This window comes from Galeopterus variegatus, unplaced genomic scaffold, assembly GCF_000696425.1.
Source record: "Galeopterus variegatus unplaced genomic scaffold, G_variegatus-3.0.2 Scaffold1650, whole genome shotgun sequence".
Classification (NCBI taxonomy): domain Eukaryota; kingdom Metazoa; phylum Chordata; class Mammalia; order Dermoptera; family Cynocephalidae; genus Galeopterus; species Galeopterus variegatus.
In genome coordinates this window covers 295209-309388 of record NW_007727761.1, presented here as the reverse complement: position 1 = coordinate 309388, position 14180 = coordinate 295209, and the positions used below count along the sequence as shown (strand labels likewise).

The 14180-nt window shown below is 53.9% G+C and overlaps 1 protein-coding gene across 1 annotated transcript in view; it reads right to left on the bottom strand.

Annotated features, from left to right (window-relative positions):
- The window catches only part of NKD1 (naked cuticle homolog 1 (Drosophila)), an 85058-nt gene that overhangs the window by 1636 nt on the left and 69242 nt on the right, over positions 1 to 14180 (bottom strand). The window contains exons 5-8 of the mRNA XM_008578252.1: positions 9103 to 9209; positions 5885 to 5980; positions 1507 to 1654; positions 907 to 1023 (exon numbers count right to left, since the gene is read on the bottom strand). Coding sequence (XP_008576474.1) covers positions 907 to 1023; positions 1507 to 1654; positions 5885 to 5980; positions 9103 to 9209 — 468 coding nt within the window. The remainder of the gene's footprint in view (positions 1 to 906; positions 1024 to 1506; positions 1655 to 5884; positions 5981 to 9102; positions 9210 to 14180) is intronic.

The following is a 14180-nucleotide window of genomic DNA, read 5'->3' as shown; positions in this document are numbered from 1 at the left end:
TGTCCCACCCCAAAGTCCAGAATGGGCCTTACCATTGTGTGTGTGTGTGTGTGTGTGAGAGTGTGTTGGGGGGGTCTGAAGAGAGGTGCTGCCTGAGGCTTCCTCTCTCCCCTGCAGGACTCTGGGCTCTCTGCCCCTCCCCTTTAGGGATCTCTGAAGTCTGCCTGCCCCCATATGCCTGTCTTCCTCCCCACACACCCCAATCTCCAGCCAGCCTAGATAACTGTGATTCTCAGCCCTCTCCCCACACCACACTGCGTCCCCTGCCTTGACTGCCTTTTCTTTCCCCTGCACTTGCACTAATCCAACTGCAGGCACTTCCTTACCATCTGCACATGAGTTGTTAGCATATGCTCACACCTGCCATATGACTGTTATTTACTCAATGCTGATTTTAAAAACAGTCTCTCTCTTTCCTTTCCTCCCTCCCTTCCTTGCAGGTATAGAAATAACAACAGGTGAAAGGTAACTGAAGCCCCACCATCCCTTAACCACAATTCTGAAATCCAAAAAGGCTGAAAACAAAGATTTTTCCTACCCATTTGGCAACCACGCCCACCCTAAAGGGATGGGGATCTGTTTATGGTCTTTAACTCCACTTATTGTGAATATCCATGTATCTCCCAGCAGAAATATCAGTGTGTTAAACCCTGTAGTGCTGTCCAAACTCCACATATAATTCACGAGGAATACACTGGAGCACCTTTCAAAAGCCCAACAAATCCCGAATGCCTAATTATGTCTGGCCCAAAATGTTTGACATAAAGGGATGGGGACTTAATGTTTAGTTATTTTTTAAAATTTAGAGTTTAATTGGTAAGTCTGTGCATCTAAAGAGAGCACAGACTGGAGCCTCCTATTCTGAATCCCTCTGATACAAGTATACAGCTGGTGCTCAATACGTGCTCATGTGCTGCCTCCACCCGTGCCCGCCATACCTAAGGGGGGCTCGCTGCTTCTTCTCCCAGCTTCGTAGCTCCTCGGCAGGCTTGGTCTCCGCTCTGGGCCTTGTACTCTGCAGGTCTGAGTCCCGCCCAAGAAGGACAAGAGACACCTGTGAGCCATTTGTGGCTGGCCCTGCCCAGATGACTGCCTGGCATGCTGTCCTTGAAAACACCTAGAGCAGCTTCACAGCGGCTCTGTGAGAGGGTTCTCCGGGCTGGGACTAAACAGAGTGATGCCATAGCTACCTGTCCCACTTGCCTCCTCCCCCAGACTCTTTAGCTGGCCTTCAGGGCCCTGCCCTACCACCCTCACCTCAATACAAACCTCGCTATAGCTGCCTGCCATGCCCACGCCCCCCTCCATGGCTTTGCCTCTGCAGGGCCACCCATCCGGAATCCTCCTCTTCCCTCTCCCAAGCCTATTCCTTCAAGGACACATTTATACCCCACCTGTCCACAAAGAAGCTCCCCAAGAAAAGCCCCCCAGACTCCCTCCCACTCCTCCCAGGCAGGCTTTGATCCTTCCTGAGAGATGGGACTGGGCTGCTCTGCAGCCCCTCACCGGCGTGGTTGAGAAGGACATTCCTCTTGCTCTGGCTCCCATCGGGAGCCACGGTGAGCTTCACCCGCAGTGTCTTGCTTGACGTTGGGGAGTGGTTAACAGAGGAGTCAACCACCTCATAGATGGTGTGCAGCAGGCTGGTGATGTCCTGGATGGGGAGGGAAGCAGGAACCCATGCAGAGACGGCAAACAGAGGGCCTGGTTGACGCTGAAGTGCTGAAACCCCTCTAGTTCCCCCAAAGTAGAGCCGAAGGCAGAAACCTAAATGTCAGTGGTTCATATGGCAGGGAGGAAATCCTCGGAAGCAGGAGTAAGGGAGTAGAGAGGGTGAAGGAGGAAAAAGCCATAAAGAAAAACTGAAGCAGAAGGTTACGGCTGTGGGTAACTGGGGCTCAGTTGCACTGGGGCCCTGTGGGGGATAGTGAGGAGTCACCTCGAATAGTCTCATCCAGATGGGGATTTATAAACTGGCTCTCATACCCAGTGGTTGAGAGGTGCCCCAAGGATGCAACATTCCCATACTTTTAGGCAGCCCTGCAAGGGCTGAGCCAGCCCCCAGCGCCAGCAAAAGCTCTATGGTGAGCTCTATCTACCATGGCAACAGGTGAACTTGGAGGTGGGCCCAAAGAATACAGGGCTGGGGCATCAACAGCATCTGCTTCAGGTCTGATGGGCGCAAAAATGGAAGAGGACACATGTCCCTGCCATGGACTGAACTGTGTCCCCTCAAAATTCATATGCTGAAGCCCTAATCCCCAATATGACTGTATTTTGAATATGGATGTAATTAAGGTTAAATGAGGTCATATAGGTGGGTCCCTAATCTAATAGGGCTGGTGCCTTTATAAGAAGAGGAAGAGACACCAGAGTTCTTCCCTCCACCGTGTGAGGACACAGCAAGAAGGTTGCTGTCTGCAAGCCAGGAAGAGAGCCCTCACCAGGAACCAAATCAGCCGGCACCTTCATCTTAGACTTCCCGCCTCCAGAACTGTGAGAAATAAATTTATGTTGTTTAAACCACTGGTCCATAGCATTTTGTTATGGCAGCCTGAGCAGACTAAGATTATCCCTAAAAGATAAACTATTCTGTGAGAACTTGACCAAATCTCTTCTCTCTAGGCCTCAGTTATCCTCTTAAGACCAGAACAGAGTCTTCAAACGATGCTCCATGAGAAGCCTCAGACTTCTGACTAGGGGTGGAGAGGTACGTGTTCCCCACACTAGGCCTCCCTTTGTTCTGGCATCTGTGAGGCCATGTGTCTGAGGGGCAGCTTCTTGCTTTATAATGATGCTGGACTCCTCCAGAGAAGACACATTCTCTCCGCCGATTAGGCCAACAGCTGGTCAGTTATCTGGCCACCAATTCTTCATGAGTTCAGACAGACTTGGTCCTCCCTTAACCCCTGCCTGTAAGCCTTAGGCAGAGGAGGCAGAGTCCCTGCGGGTATATGGACGGGTGGCCGGAGTGGTGGGGACCAACGGGGCACTGGCCTCCGCCATAGGAGGTGGTGGCTGCTCAGCTCAGCAGACTTGCCCACTGACAATGTAGACCCAGGGTTATCCCAGAGAAGCCAGAAATCCAGCATCTTCTGTTAAATCTTCAGAATCTTTGATACCAGCAACCAATTTAATTTTGCTCTAGGGACCAGACCAGAACATCTGGGAGCCAGATTGGGATTGTGGGGGCCACTGGTTTGAGACCAGGCTTTAGTCACTCACTTGCTGGTGTACTGGTGATGCCAGCTCTTCCATACGGCCCACCAAGGACTCCTCTTCTGCCTTCCTTGAGCTTCTCTGTACAACCACTCACCATCTTGGGATGCCCATGGAGGAGGCATCATTATACAGATGAGCCAACTGAGGTCCACCAACATCATCCCCCTGAGCATCTTGTTCCTTAGAAGGCCAGGGGCCTGGTGTGTGATCCCAGCAGGTTTGGCTGACTCAGGCCTTTAAACAGGTGTGTCTTGGCCATTCCAGGTTGAAAATCAACCCCATGGACTGCACAGGGCCAGGCCCGTGGGAATAGGTGCCCATGAATATTTCCTGCACAAATGAACACCCAAAGGATGAATGGGTACCTTTCTCCAAGTTGGAAAGTCAGCCCAGACGCTCGCTCTGGGCTGTGGATGCAGTGAAGCGGGAGCCTGTCAGCTCTGGCACACGGAAACGTACGTGATGAAGTCCAGAAAGCGTGGAGGGAAATGGTATTTATGGCCAGATTTGAGGAGCAACTTTGGGCTAAAATTAGACCAGGGGAAACACCAGGCTTGTCCTCCCTCGACTGGAAGCCAGTCTCCTGGCTCCTGGGTAGGAGGAAGCCACAATCCAGTGGACACTTTCTCTAGGGCCAGGCTGGGCCACCTTCCTTGGAAACCCTCTTGTCCTTCCTCTCATTACCAAGGCAGTTAAGGAGGACATGGATATGATACAGATCCAGAAAGCAGCATCTGTCTGCAGATTTCTGCAAGAAAAGGTTTGGGGACAAACCTTTTGTGGTCAGCATGTGAGGCTCCTCAGCATCTTCTGACCAGAAAGTATTGAAGAAGGCAGCTGCAAGGGGCTGAGTTGTCTTTACTGCTGCACATGTGACAGGAGGGAGATGCCACCGCACCCCCGTGAGGAGAAGCCCAGCCTGGCTGTCAGAGCAGCCAGTGAGATTTGGTTCTGGAACTTCTAAAATTGGGGGTTTGCCAAGAGGATGTGATATGGGTTAAAGCTGTCAGCAATCATCTTGATACCGCCAAGGGGAGAGCCTGCCTGATAATAAGGGAACACAGAGGAAACAGCCACGAAGAACACCTAGTCCTGAAGACACGGAGCCTCTGGATCCAGCCATGCCTGAAGTCAGTGCCCAGGGCAAATTTCAGTTACATGAGCCAATATATTTCTTTTTCTTTTCCTTTCTTTCTTTTTTTTTTTTTTTCCTTATAGCAGTTTGAGCTGGGATTCTGTTACTTACATGTCAGAGTCCTGAATGATAAAAAATCAGTCATAGCTTCCTCCTCCAACCTGTTCTAACATCCCCTAAACCACAGCCTGAGGAGGAGGTAGCCTTTTAAACCCAGGTTTCCCCTCTGGCAGCTTAAAGGCACTATCCACAGGGAAGAAAATACTCAGCCCTGACTCAGGGTGAGCAAATAAGACAGCAAACCTTCACGCCTCTCCGGGAGAACCCTGAAGCCCCTGCATGCCACACAAGAGTGGGCATGGAGCTCAGCCATGCTAATCTCAGGCCTCTCTATAAGAGAGATAAGGAGGCAGAAGGAATGATTTCAGCCCTCCAGCCGTTCCCTGAGCACCCAGAATCAAATCCAAGTTGCTTGCCAGAGCCTTCAAGGCCCCACAGAACTGGCTCTGCCATATTCCCAGCCATAGCTGGGTGGCCAAGAAATGGCCACCGTGCAGGTCTTCTTCAGTTCCTTAAATACCCTGGGTGCTCCCACTCCCCCTGCCCAGGACTCCTTCCGCCTGCCCTGCACACTGCACAGATCAACGCCTATGTTAACTCCTCCAGGAGGCCTTCCCTGGACACTTGGCCAATCTCTGTCATACCACCCTGCTTGTTTATTTCACTGAATACATCACAGCTGACAATTATCCTATAATTGGATCTGCCGCCCTCATCAGACTGTCAGGGCCACAAGTCAAGGAACTGTGTCTGTGTTATTCCCTGCTGTGTCCTCATGCCTAGTAAACAGTAGGTGCTCAATATGGAGAGACACAGTCATGGAGAAAGGGTGAGAGGAACTCAAGGAGGAGAGTTGTGGGAAGAGGGCTCTGAGAGGGGGTAGAGACTGAGGCATGCAGAGGGGAAGGATGAGGAAGGACAAGCTTGGGATGAAGCTGTGACCAGAGCTGGGACCACAGAGCTGCTCACAGGACCCATAGAGCTGGGGGTGCTTGTTCCTGTGCCCTGTATGTTGGGGACTGCAGGGACTTTGTGTGCTGTCCCCACCCCAAACTCCTGTGCAGTATAGCTACGTGGGGGCAGTGGTGGCCTGGGATGGTCCCAGCCCTGCCTCTAGATCTCTGGACCACAGAGAGAAGGAAGCACTACAGGACTCCTGGGGCTCGGGGTCCTTCTCTGGGGAACCCTTGGGGCTCTGCGCCTGCCCCTGCCCCTTCCCCAGCTCGAGCTGTGCCTCAGCTGAGTGCAGGGCAGCCTGGCTACCCCTTCCTCCCTGTCAGCTCTCTCTACTCCCTGGCAGCACGGGGAGGCCCCTCCAGGTCTCCCAGAAGCTCCAGCCGCTGCCTGTGGAGCCCTCCCTCAGGAGCAGGACTGCCTTCAGCAGAGAGCAGTGGTGGCAGGGTGCTGTGCCTGGTCCCTTTGCCCAGGCGCATGGCAAGTGGCAGGGAGCTGAGCAGGCGCACTCACCTCACGGGTGACCTTGCCATTGTTGTCAAAGTCGTACAGGGTGAAGGTCCACTCCTGCCGGCTGTCCTCCTCCACGGACACGTCGCACTGCAGCTCCTGGACACAACAGACAGGAGGGCTTGTCACCAATCAGAAGGAACAACAACCAAGGGGTGGGGGGTGCCTGGGCCCAGAGGCCAGGCCAAGGGGAAGCTACCTGCCCTCTGCCCTCCCAGACCCTGCACGAAGGAGCACGATGACCAAGACATGGCCAGCCAGGGAGGCCTGGGAGAGATGCCTGTGGGAGGGAGGGCCTGAGAGAAGGCTTATGGCCTCGGAAAGGCTGAACTAGGGCCAAGGGCTAGAAACAACTAGAAGGCATGGGGAAGAGCAGCTTGGGAAGCCCAGGACTTCCAGATTGGGCCCCCTGAGCTGGAAGCAGGAGAGGACAGGCATTAAGAGCTAAGATTCCAGACTCAGCCCAGGTTCCATCCCTGCCTGACCCTGGACATGTCACTGCGCTTCTCTGTGCCTCAGTTTCCCACATTCAAATCATGGAAAATGACAGTATCTATCCCATAAGGTTGTTGGGAAGACTGAATGTCCCATGTCCCCTCAGCCCACCTCAGTTTCCCTGAAGCTGTGGTAGACAGTGTCCGAACTCCCAGCTCAGGTGCCTGCTCCTCTGCCTGAGGGCAGCCCTGAAGAGGCAGGGATTCAATGTCCACAGGCAACCCGAACAAGGGAGGGACAGGAGCCAGTGGACGAATGCCCAGCCTCCTCAGGCCTCCACATTCCCCAGAGGGACTCAGCCCCAGCGGCCTGTGCCCATGACCCACACATTAAGCCCCTTTACTGGCCTCCCTTTCCCTGCTCCTCTGCACTTGCCCCCGGGATCTCCTCCCAAATACACCACCTGCTCCCAAGGCCTTGTCTAAGGGTCTGCTTAGGGCAACTGGAAACAAGGAATGTAGTGTAAATACTTGTGTAGTTTACGTATGCACTTGCACACTGTCTGGCACATAGGAAAGCCCAATTAATGGTAGTAGCTGTTACTGTTTTTGCTATAATGATTAATCCAACAATAACTTCATTATTATTACTCGCGATAACCCACGGTTGTCTAACTCCAGGGAATCTGAGCAGGGAAGTGGTGAGCTCCCTCACTGGAGGTTTATACGTGGAGGCTGGTTGAGTATCACAGGGAGAGTTCTAGAAAGAATGCTGTTTTGGGAAAGAGGTTCCACAAATGGCTCTTAAGTCCCATAAGATTCTATGAAAGCAAGAACAGATGCTCCCAGACCATCCTGTCCCACGTCTTGCCTCACTCTACCTTGCCTTCTTCTGCTATGAAGAAGCTGGCACCCCAGCTGGTGGGTCATGAGGAAGGGCTCGGGCCCCAGAGAGGGGAAAGGACCTGGTACCTGGCACAAGTGTGCCTGAGGGTGGCGTTCCCACCCCTGGCTTCTGCAACTCGAAGCCATTTCTCTCCAGCAGTTCTTGGGCAGCCCATGCTGAGTTCAAAGTCGGCCTTCCCTCAATTGTGACATGCCCATCTGATACCTGCCAAGTGCCCGCTCTGCTCTCCTGGGGACCGTTTCATGTGCATGATGCATGAGCCACACAGACACACACATGCACACACACACACAGCGTTTACCTATATCCAAGACAGCTTTGGTTTGAAATTCAGACACACGGGTTGAGTAACTGCCCCCACCTGCTCCACCCCTGCCATGTGTGCATCTCCCCGGCCCTCCACCTCCACCCCAACTGGACTTCTCAGGTGAGTCCTCCTCACAGATCATGGTTCAGTCCCAAGCAGCCAGCCCCTCTCCAGAACCAGACACACTCGGCTTCCAGAGAAGCAAGATGCCTGGGTCTGGGCCTTCCTCCTGCTGCTGGGCTCAGCCCTCAGCTCTGCCGGGCACCCCAGGAGACCCTGCAGGCACTCAGGTGGGCTCAGCGCAGGAGTGGACACCAGGAAGAAGCTGGCAACCCTAGCTCCTCAACTAGATATAGCCTGTCCCCCCTCAACTCCTGCATGCAGGGCTCTTGGTCAATGGTCTTGCCCCCTTTTCCTGTGCTCTCTTCCCGCATGCCCCACCATCCCTATGCAAGCCACACACTGCAGCTTGTTACTCCAGCACCGTCAAGCCTCTGGGCCTTTGTTCCTGCTGTTCCCTCTGCCTGAAACACCCTTCTTATCCCAAAAACTCCCTTGTGTGGCCCGTCTCCTGGCTCTGCACAGTCGAGAACTTCCAGTGTGCCTCACTCTGCACCCCTCCAGCCTGACTTAGGCAACCACCCGCTGTGCTCCCAGACCCCCAGCATATCACCATGTGCGCTGGCTGGGTTGGGGTCACTCATCTGTCCCCCTTGCCACACTCCACACTCTGTGAGGACAGGAACCACACCCAGTTCACTGCTAGGTCTCCTGGCAACTGGCAGGTGCCCAATCAACATTGGTTGGAAAGAAGGAAAGTGCTTATTCTGCCCCAGGTGCCCTCTGGGACACTTTAAGTGTGTGAACTCATATGCTCATGCTATCCTAGGAGGCAGATATTGTTACCATCCTCATTTTACAGGCAAGGCGAGTGAGACCACTAAGACACTGAGGGACTTGTCCTCAAGTCACACAGCTACTAAGTGGTATAGCTAGGATTTTAGCTCCAGTCTGCTGACCCCAGAGCTATGTCCCAGTTGTCTCAGGAAGGAGAGAGGGGAAAGGGAGGGTGGAGAGAAGTGGTAAGCTCCATGTGGGCAGGCCTGGGTCTCGCTGTCATCACCAACACTGTGCTTGGTGCACAGAAGGAGCTTAGTACACTGCTGGGGTAAAGGGGAGGGCAGGATGGATAGCCTGTGAGTTCTGGGAGGGCGTACCCCTTGTGCTGGCCACACAGGGAAACTGAGGCCCAGAGGGATAAAAGCAACACCAGAGCCCCACGTCCACTCTCATGCCCTTTCCTGGGCTACTGGGCCACTGCCCAGCCATATGCTCTGGCCACCCCCACGTGGAGAGGCCAGGGGCTCAGCTGAGGGGTATGGGCAGTGGGGCCTGCACTGAGTGGGGGCAGCCCTGGATGTGGCAGGAGGAACCCCCCCACAGAGGGTAGCTGTTCATGCAGGAGGTAAGGGGCCCTCCTGTCTGGATGAGCCTCAGCTTCCCTCCTCGCAAAGCACCACCTAGAAGATGAAACCCATCTCCCTAGGGCCCAGCTCCTGGAGAGGAAACTTACGTCGAACTTCAGCTGCTTCTTGGAGCCCAGGCAAGATTCACCGGCCTTCTCCATCCTCTTCTCATCTCCACTGCCCAGTCCGTCAGTCTTCTCAGGTGGCAGGGCCACTGCCGGGGAGGCAAGTGAGAAGGCATGAAGAGGGGGGCCCAGAAGGAGGCCAAAGTGCTGTCCCAGGCCCTGCCCCACCCCTTTGCTGGGTCAAAACCACTCTACTCTCCAGCCTCTGGTAATGCGCAGGGCTGCCTCAGGGGAGACCCCTTCTGCATGCATGTGCATGGGCCTCTCAGGCCCCACCCTCTGCCCCAATTTTGCAGCCCATGACTTCAGTGCCCTGCAAAGGCACATGGCCACCAGGGCAGTGTCAGGGCAAAGGGGAGATAGGGGAGGGCTGGGGGGAGCTCCGAGAGGGCACTCGGGGACCACGGCCATTTGCTGCACAGCCTTGCTGCCTTCCACGCTCACATTTTGCCTCCTCTCACCTGCCTGGGCTCAGCATGGGGCACGTTGGTCAGGAGTGACAGAAGCAGATCAGCTGGGTTGGCGAAGGGCATGTGTGTGCATCAGCATGCACACGTACCCGCACACAGACACCCACACATAAATGGCATCTCGGGGAGCAAGCTCACCCTGTGCCTTACATCCAGCCTCTGCTCACCTCTCCCCTCTGCCAAAGGTCCTGGTCCTTCGTGTGTCCTTCCAAGAGCAGTGGGGGCCATTTGCTGCACAGCCTTGCTGCCTTCCACGCTCACATTTTGCCTCCTCTCACCTGCCTGGGCTCAGCATGGGGCACGTTGGTCAGGAGTGACAGAAGCAGATCAGCTGGGTTGGCGAAGGGCATGTGTGTGCATCAGCATGCACACGTACCCGCACACAGACACCCACACATAAATGGCATCTCGGGGAGCAAGCTCACCCTGTGCCTTACATCCAGCCTCTGCTCACCTCTCCCCTCTGCCAAAGGTCCTGGTCCTTCGTGTGTCCTTCCAAGAGCAGTGGGGGGGGGGTGAAATTCCATGACCCACTGACACCATTTTCCCATGAACACCACCAAGAGGTGCCTGGCAGTCAACTCAGGGTGGCACCACTGTCCATGACCTAGGACCCAGACTACAGGTTTCCTCAAATCCTGAAATGTCCCATGAGACTCCTTTGGCCTTTCTGCACATTTGTCTCTGTCTGACGGACAGGGCTCAAGATGGCTTTTCTAGAACACACCCAAAGCTCCTCTCTCATTAGATTCTCTACACTGTCCTAGCACGTGATTTTTTTTTTTTAATTTAGATTTTACTTTTTTTATTGTACATGTTTATGGGGTACAGTGTGCTGTTTCAATACATGCATATATCATATAATGACCTAATCAGAATAGTTGGCACATCCATTACCTAATCATTTATCATTTCTTTATGGTTATATACCATTCAAGGTCCTCTTTTCCTGGGGTGGTGATTCTGTTGTCCTGTTTTGCAGGTGAGCTAACTGAGCCTGGCTCTGACTTGAAGGACTTTCCCCCACCCACCCTGACCCAAGGGCATCCAGGGCCATGTGAGCTGAGACGCCCCACCAGAGAGACTTCTTTGGTAAGTCCAGAGCATGGGGAAATAAGGCCGCTAGGCCAGGAAAGTAGGAGGGAGGGCAGGGGTCTTTGCATCTCCCCTCTTCGGTCTTTGCATCTTCCCCACCACCGCACTCACACACCCCAGCTCTGCAGACCAGGACCCAAGAGTGGCCACTGGGGAAAGTATGGTGGGTGGGGGAGGATGCTCAGGTGGCGACTCCTGTCCTGCGGGCCCCCAGCTCTCTTCCCAGCAGGTATCCAAAGCACTTTCCATGGTGCCTCTCGCCCTTGCACCACCGTGCATGAAGATGAGGCCACAAACCCACAGTGCCAGGCCCTGCACAGCGCCAACTAAGCACCTGCTGTTTATCAATGCAGTCCCCACTGCAACCCTGTGAGGCAGTTACATTATTAGTTCCATTTCCCAGATGGGAAAAATGAGGCATGGAGAGGCTAAGTGCTTTGCTAGTGAACAACAGAGCTGGTATTTGAGACCGAGTGACCTGGATCAGGCTCACAGACACTCCACAAGCCTGCCCCTCTGAACCTCCAGCGGCTTGATCTGGGACATGTGGTAGCTCTCGGGGCCTGCCTCCTTCCATCTAACAGAGGCAAGCCAGCGGGGGGAGTGGCCCATCTCTGCCTGGGTTCTGACCCCTTCCGCACTGTGTGACCCTGGGCAGGTCACATAACTTCTCTAGACATCTCCTTTTTCCCAGCTATAAAATGAGGATGCCAACAGTCCCTTCCCCAGAGGATTCTTGTGTGGACTCAAGGATCCATGACCATAAAGGGCATAAGAGTGAGAGCCCGGGCCCAGCAGGCAGGATCCTGGTCATGAGGGATAACAGTCAGGGGAGTGACAGCCCCACCCCACTAACTCTTTTGGGAGCCAGGCTTTTGGGATACGAATGGACGTCCACAAAAGCATCATATCAGAAACACACAGTCCGGGTGGGGAGGAAGACGAGCCAGAGACAGGGATGCTCAGCTCACCAGCTCAGACCAGGCGGGACAGGAAAGCCACAGCAACAGCTGACTGACCAGCCCGGCAGCTCCATCACAACAGCTTCCTTCCCCGGCTGGGCCTGGGAGCCCCTTCCTTCTCTTCACCCCGAGCACACCCAGTGGCATGCAGGGAGCCCGTGGCCCACAGCACCCGCACGTCAAGGCAACCGCTCCCTACAGCCACCGGGAACTCCAGCTAGAGACCTGGGGGCAGGCTTCGTCACTGATCCCTCCTCCTCTCCTGGTGGCTCCACAGAATGAAGACAATGAAGAACAAACCTAAAAGAGTATCTGACTCCCCGGAGGACCCTGAGAGTGGGGGTACTGAGCATCCTCACTACTGGGGTGGTTGTTGGGGAAGGCCACTGATGTCAATGACTTCTGATGTAGTCGATAAAACAAAGTCCTGCCCTCCCTGCTCCTCCGAAACAAACACCTCAGTGGCCAGGGTGTCCCACTCCATTGGAACCCTGAGCCCCAGGGAAGTCAGGTGGGCAATCAGCCAGGGATCCAAGGACAGTCACGCATACAGCCTTGGCCACCCTGACTCCTCCATCCCAAATCTACCTGGTGCCCTGCTGGGCCACAGCTGCCACCATCACAGGACCAGACAGGGTACAATGCATAGCCACTTCCATCAGGCCACAAAGCAGTAGGCCCTACTGTCATCCCCACGAGTTTGGGAGCTGGGGCTCTCCGTGTTCCCAGTGCTAAGTGAAGCCCTCAGCTCTAGAAGCATCCAGCATCTCTGACAGGTGTAGCTGAGCTAGATGACAGTGTCACAGTGGAGATGGCCTGTTTGGATTCATATCCTGGGTTCATATGCTGACTCTGCTACTGACTAGCCTGGGCAGGCTTGGACAAATCACTTGACTTCCCTGGACCTCAGTCCCCTCATCTGTAAAATGGGGACATCATGGTCTCTCCCTCATAGAGCTGCTGGGAGAGGGCAATGACCAAAGTGCTAACTCAGCACAGTGTTGACACACAGTAAGTGCTCAATAAATGCTGGCTTGCAAAGGATGTAGATGAGCCATGGTCTCAGCTGGCAACCTAGATCCAAACGATCCCCCTTGCCCCAAAACTGCCCCGCTGGAGAAACCACAGTGATATCATGGCCTGCAACATCCTCTATTCAATCTTCCCAGGGGGGAAAACATGAAGAAAAAGAAAAAGAAGAAAGAAAAACAAAGCCCAGCTCCATCTTCAAAGCTGCTGCCTCCCTCTGCAGAGGTCCTGGCTGGAGATGCAAGCCGGCCAGGCTTATCGAAACCAAACTTCAAGTTCAAAGGGAAGTTATCAGAAAACCACCTTCAGGTTCAACGTTGCCTTTCATGTTCCACTTGATAAAACTCAAAGAGAAGCAACCTCTGTCCCTGCTTTCTCCTTCTCTGGAGCACCCTGCCCCCAGCATGCACCACCCAGCCTGTCCTCCCCTCAGGTCCTCCCCAGCCTCCTTCCTTTCTCCTCACCCAGAGGGTGGAAAACATCCCCCTCGACCCATCATGTCTTCTCCAAAGACCAATGTTGTCTGGATTGTCCCCATTTCTCCAGCGGGTCCCTCATCCCATCCCAGCTCAGAAAAGCACTGGACATGCAAGGAGCAGCCAGATGTCAATGAACCTGCCAGGGGGTCCCTTCCAGCACAGGGCTCGGCACAGATAGGTGGAAGGACTGTGATCCATCGTGCCCTGGGGCCTTAGGGGTCAAGAACGAGGACAGTCAGCACCCTCTGCTCCCACCAAAGAAGACCTTTCACCCTCTTGTTGTCCGTTGCCCAATGGCCAGAAGAAGTGACAGAGAACCGGTCAGAAAGCCATGCAGACCCTAGTGCCAGAGGCGAGGGCTGGGACTCAGAGCCCTGAGTCTACATCCATATATGAACCCTATGAAACCAAACCAAGTCAAACCGCCATGGCCCCCAGCCATCCCTGTGCAGATCAAATGACCCTCCACCCAGCCCTTGTCAGGCTCGCCACAGGTGGAAGAAGGGCAAACGGTGCTCACTGCAGGCCACTCGGGTCGCACCAATCAGGGATAGAATAATGATATTTCTGTTAAAATAAGCTTTGGTAACAGAGTCCGAGTCCATTCTTTGTCTCATTTCTGTTTAGCCTAGCGATTTTTTTTTTCAAAAGATTATCTTTTGGGGACCATAATTTCAGGGGGACTCTGACCACTTCAATTGCAAGTCAGAGTAGCTGTAGGAGACACTGTTAATGTAAAAGAAGAAAGGAAAGCAAGAAGAGAAAAAGGAAAGGAAGAGATGGGGTAAGGAGGAAAGCAAAGACTTCCACCTGTCTGCGAAGTTCCTTTGGATGACTTTGAACAGGAATTGGCAAACTAAACTCCATACACCAAACCTGTCCCACCTGCTTTTGTAAATAAAATTTTACTGGGACACAGTCATGCTCATATGCATTGTCTACGGCTGCTTTTGCTCTATAACAGCAGAGTTGAGTAGTTGCAACAGAGACCATATGGCCCACAAAGCATAAAGTATGTACTATCT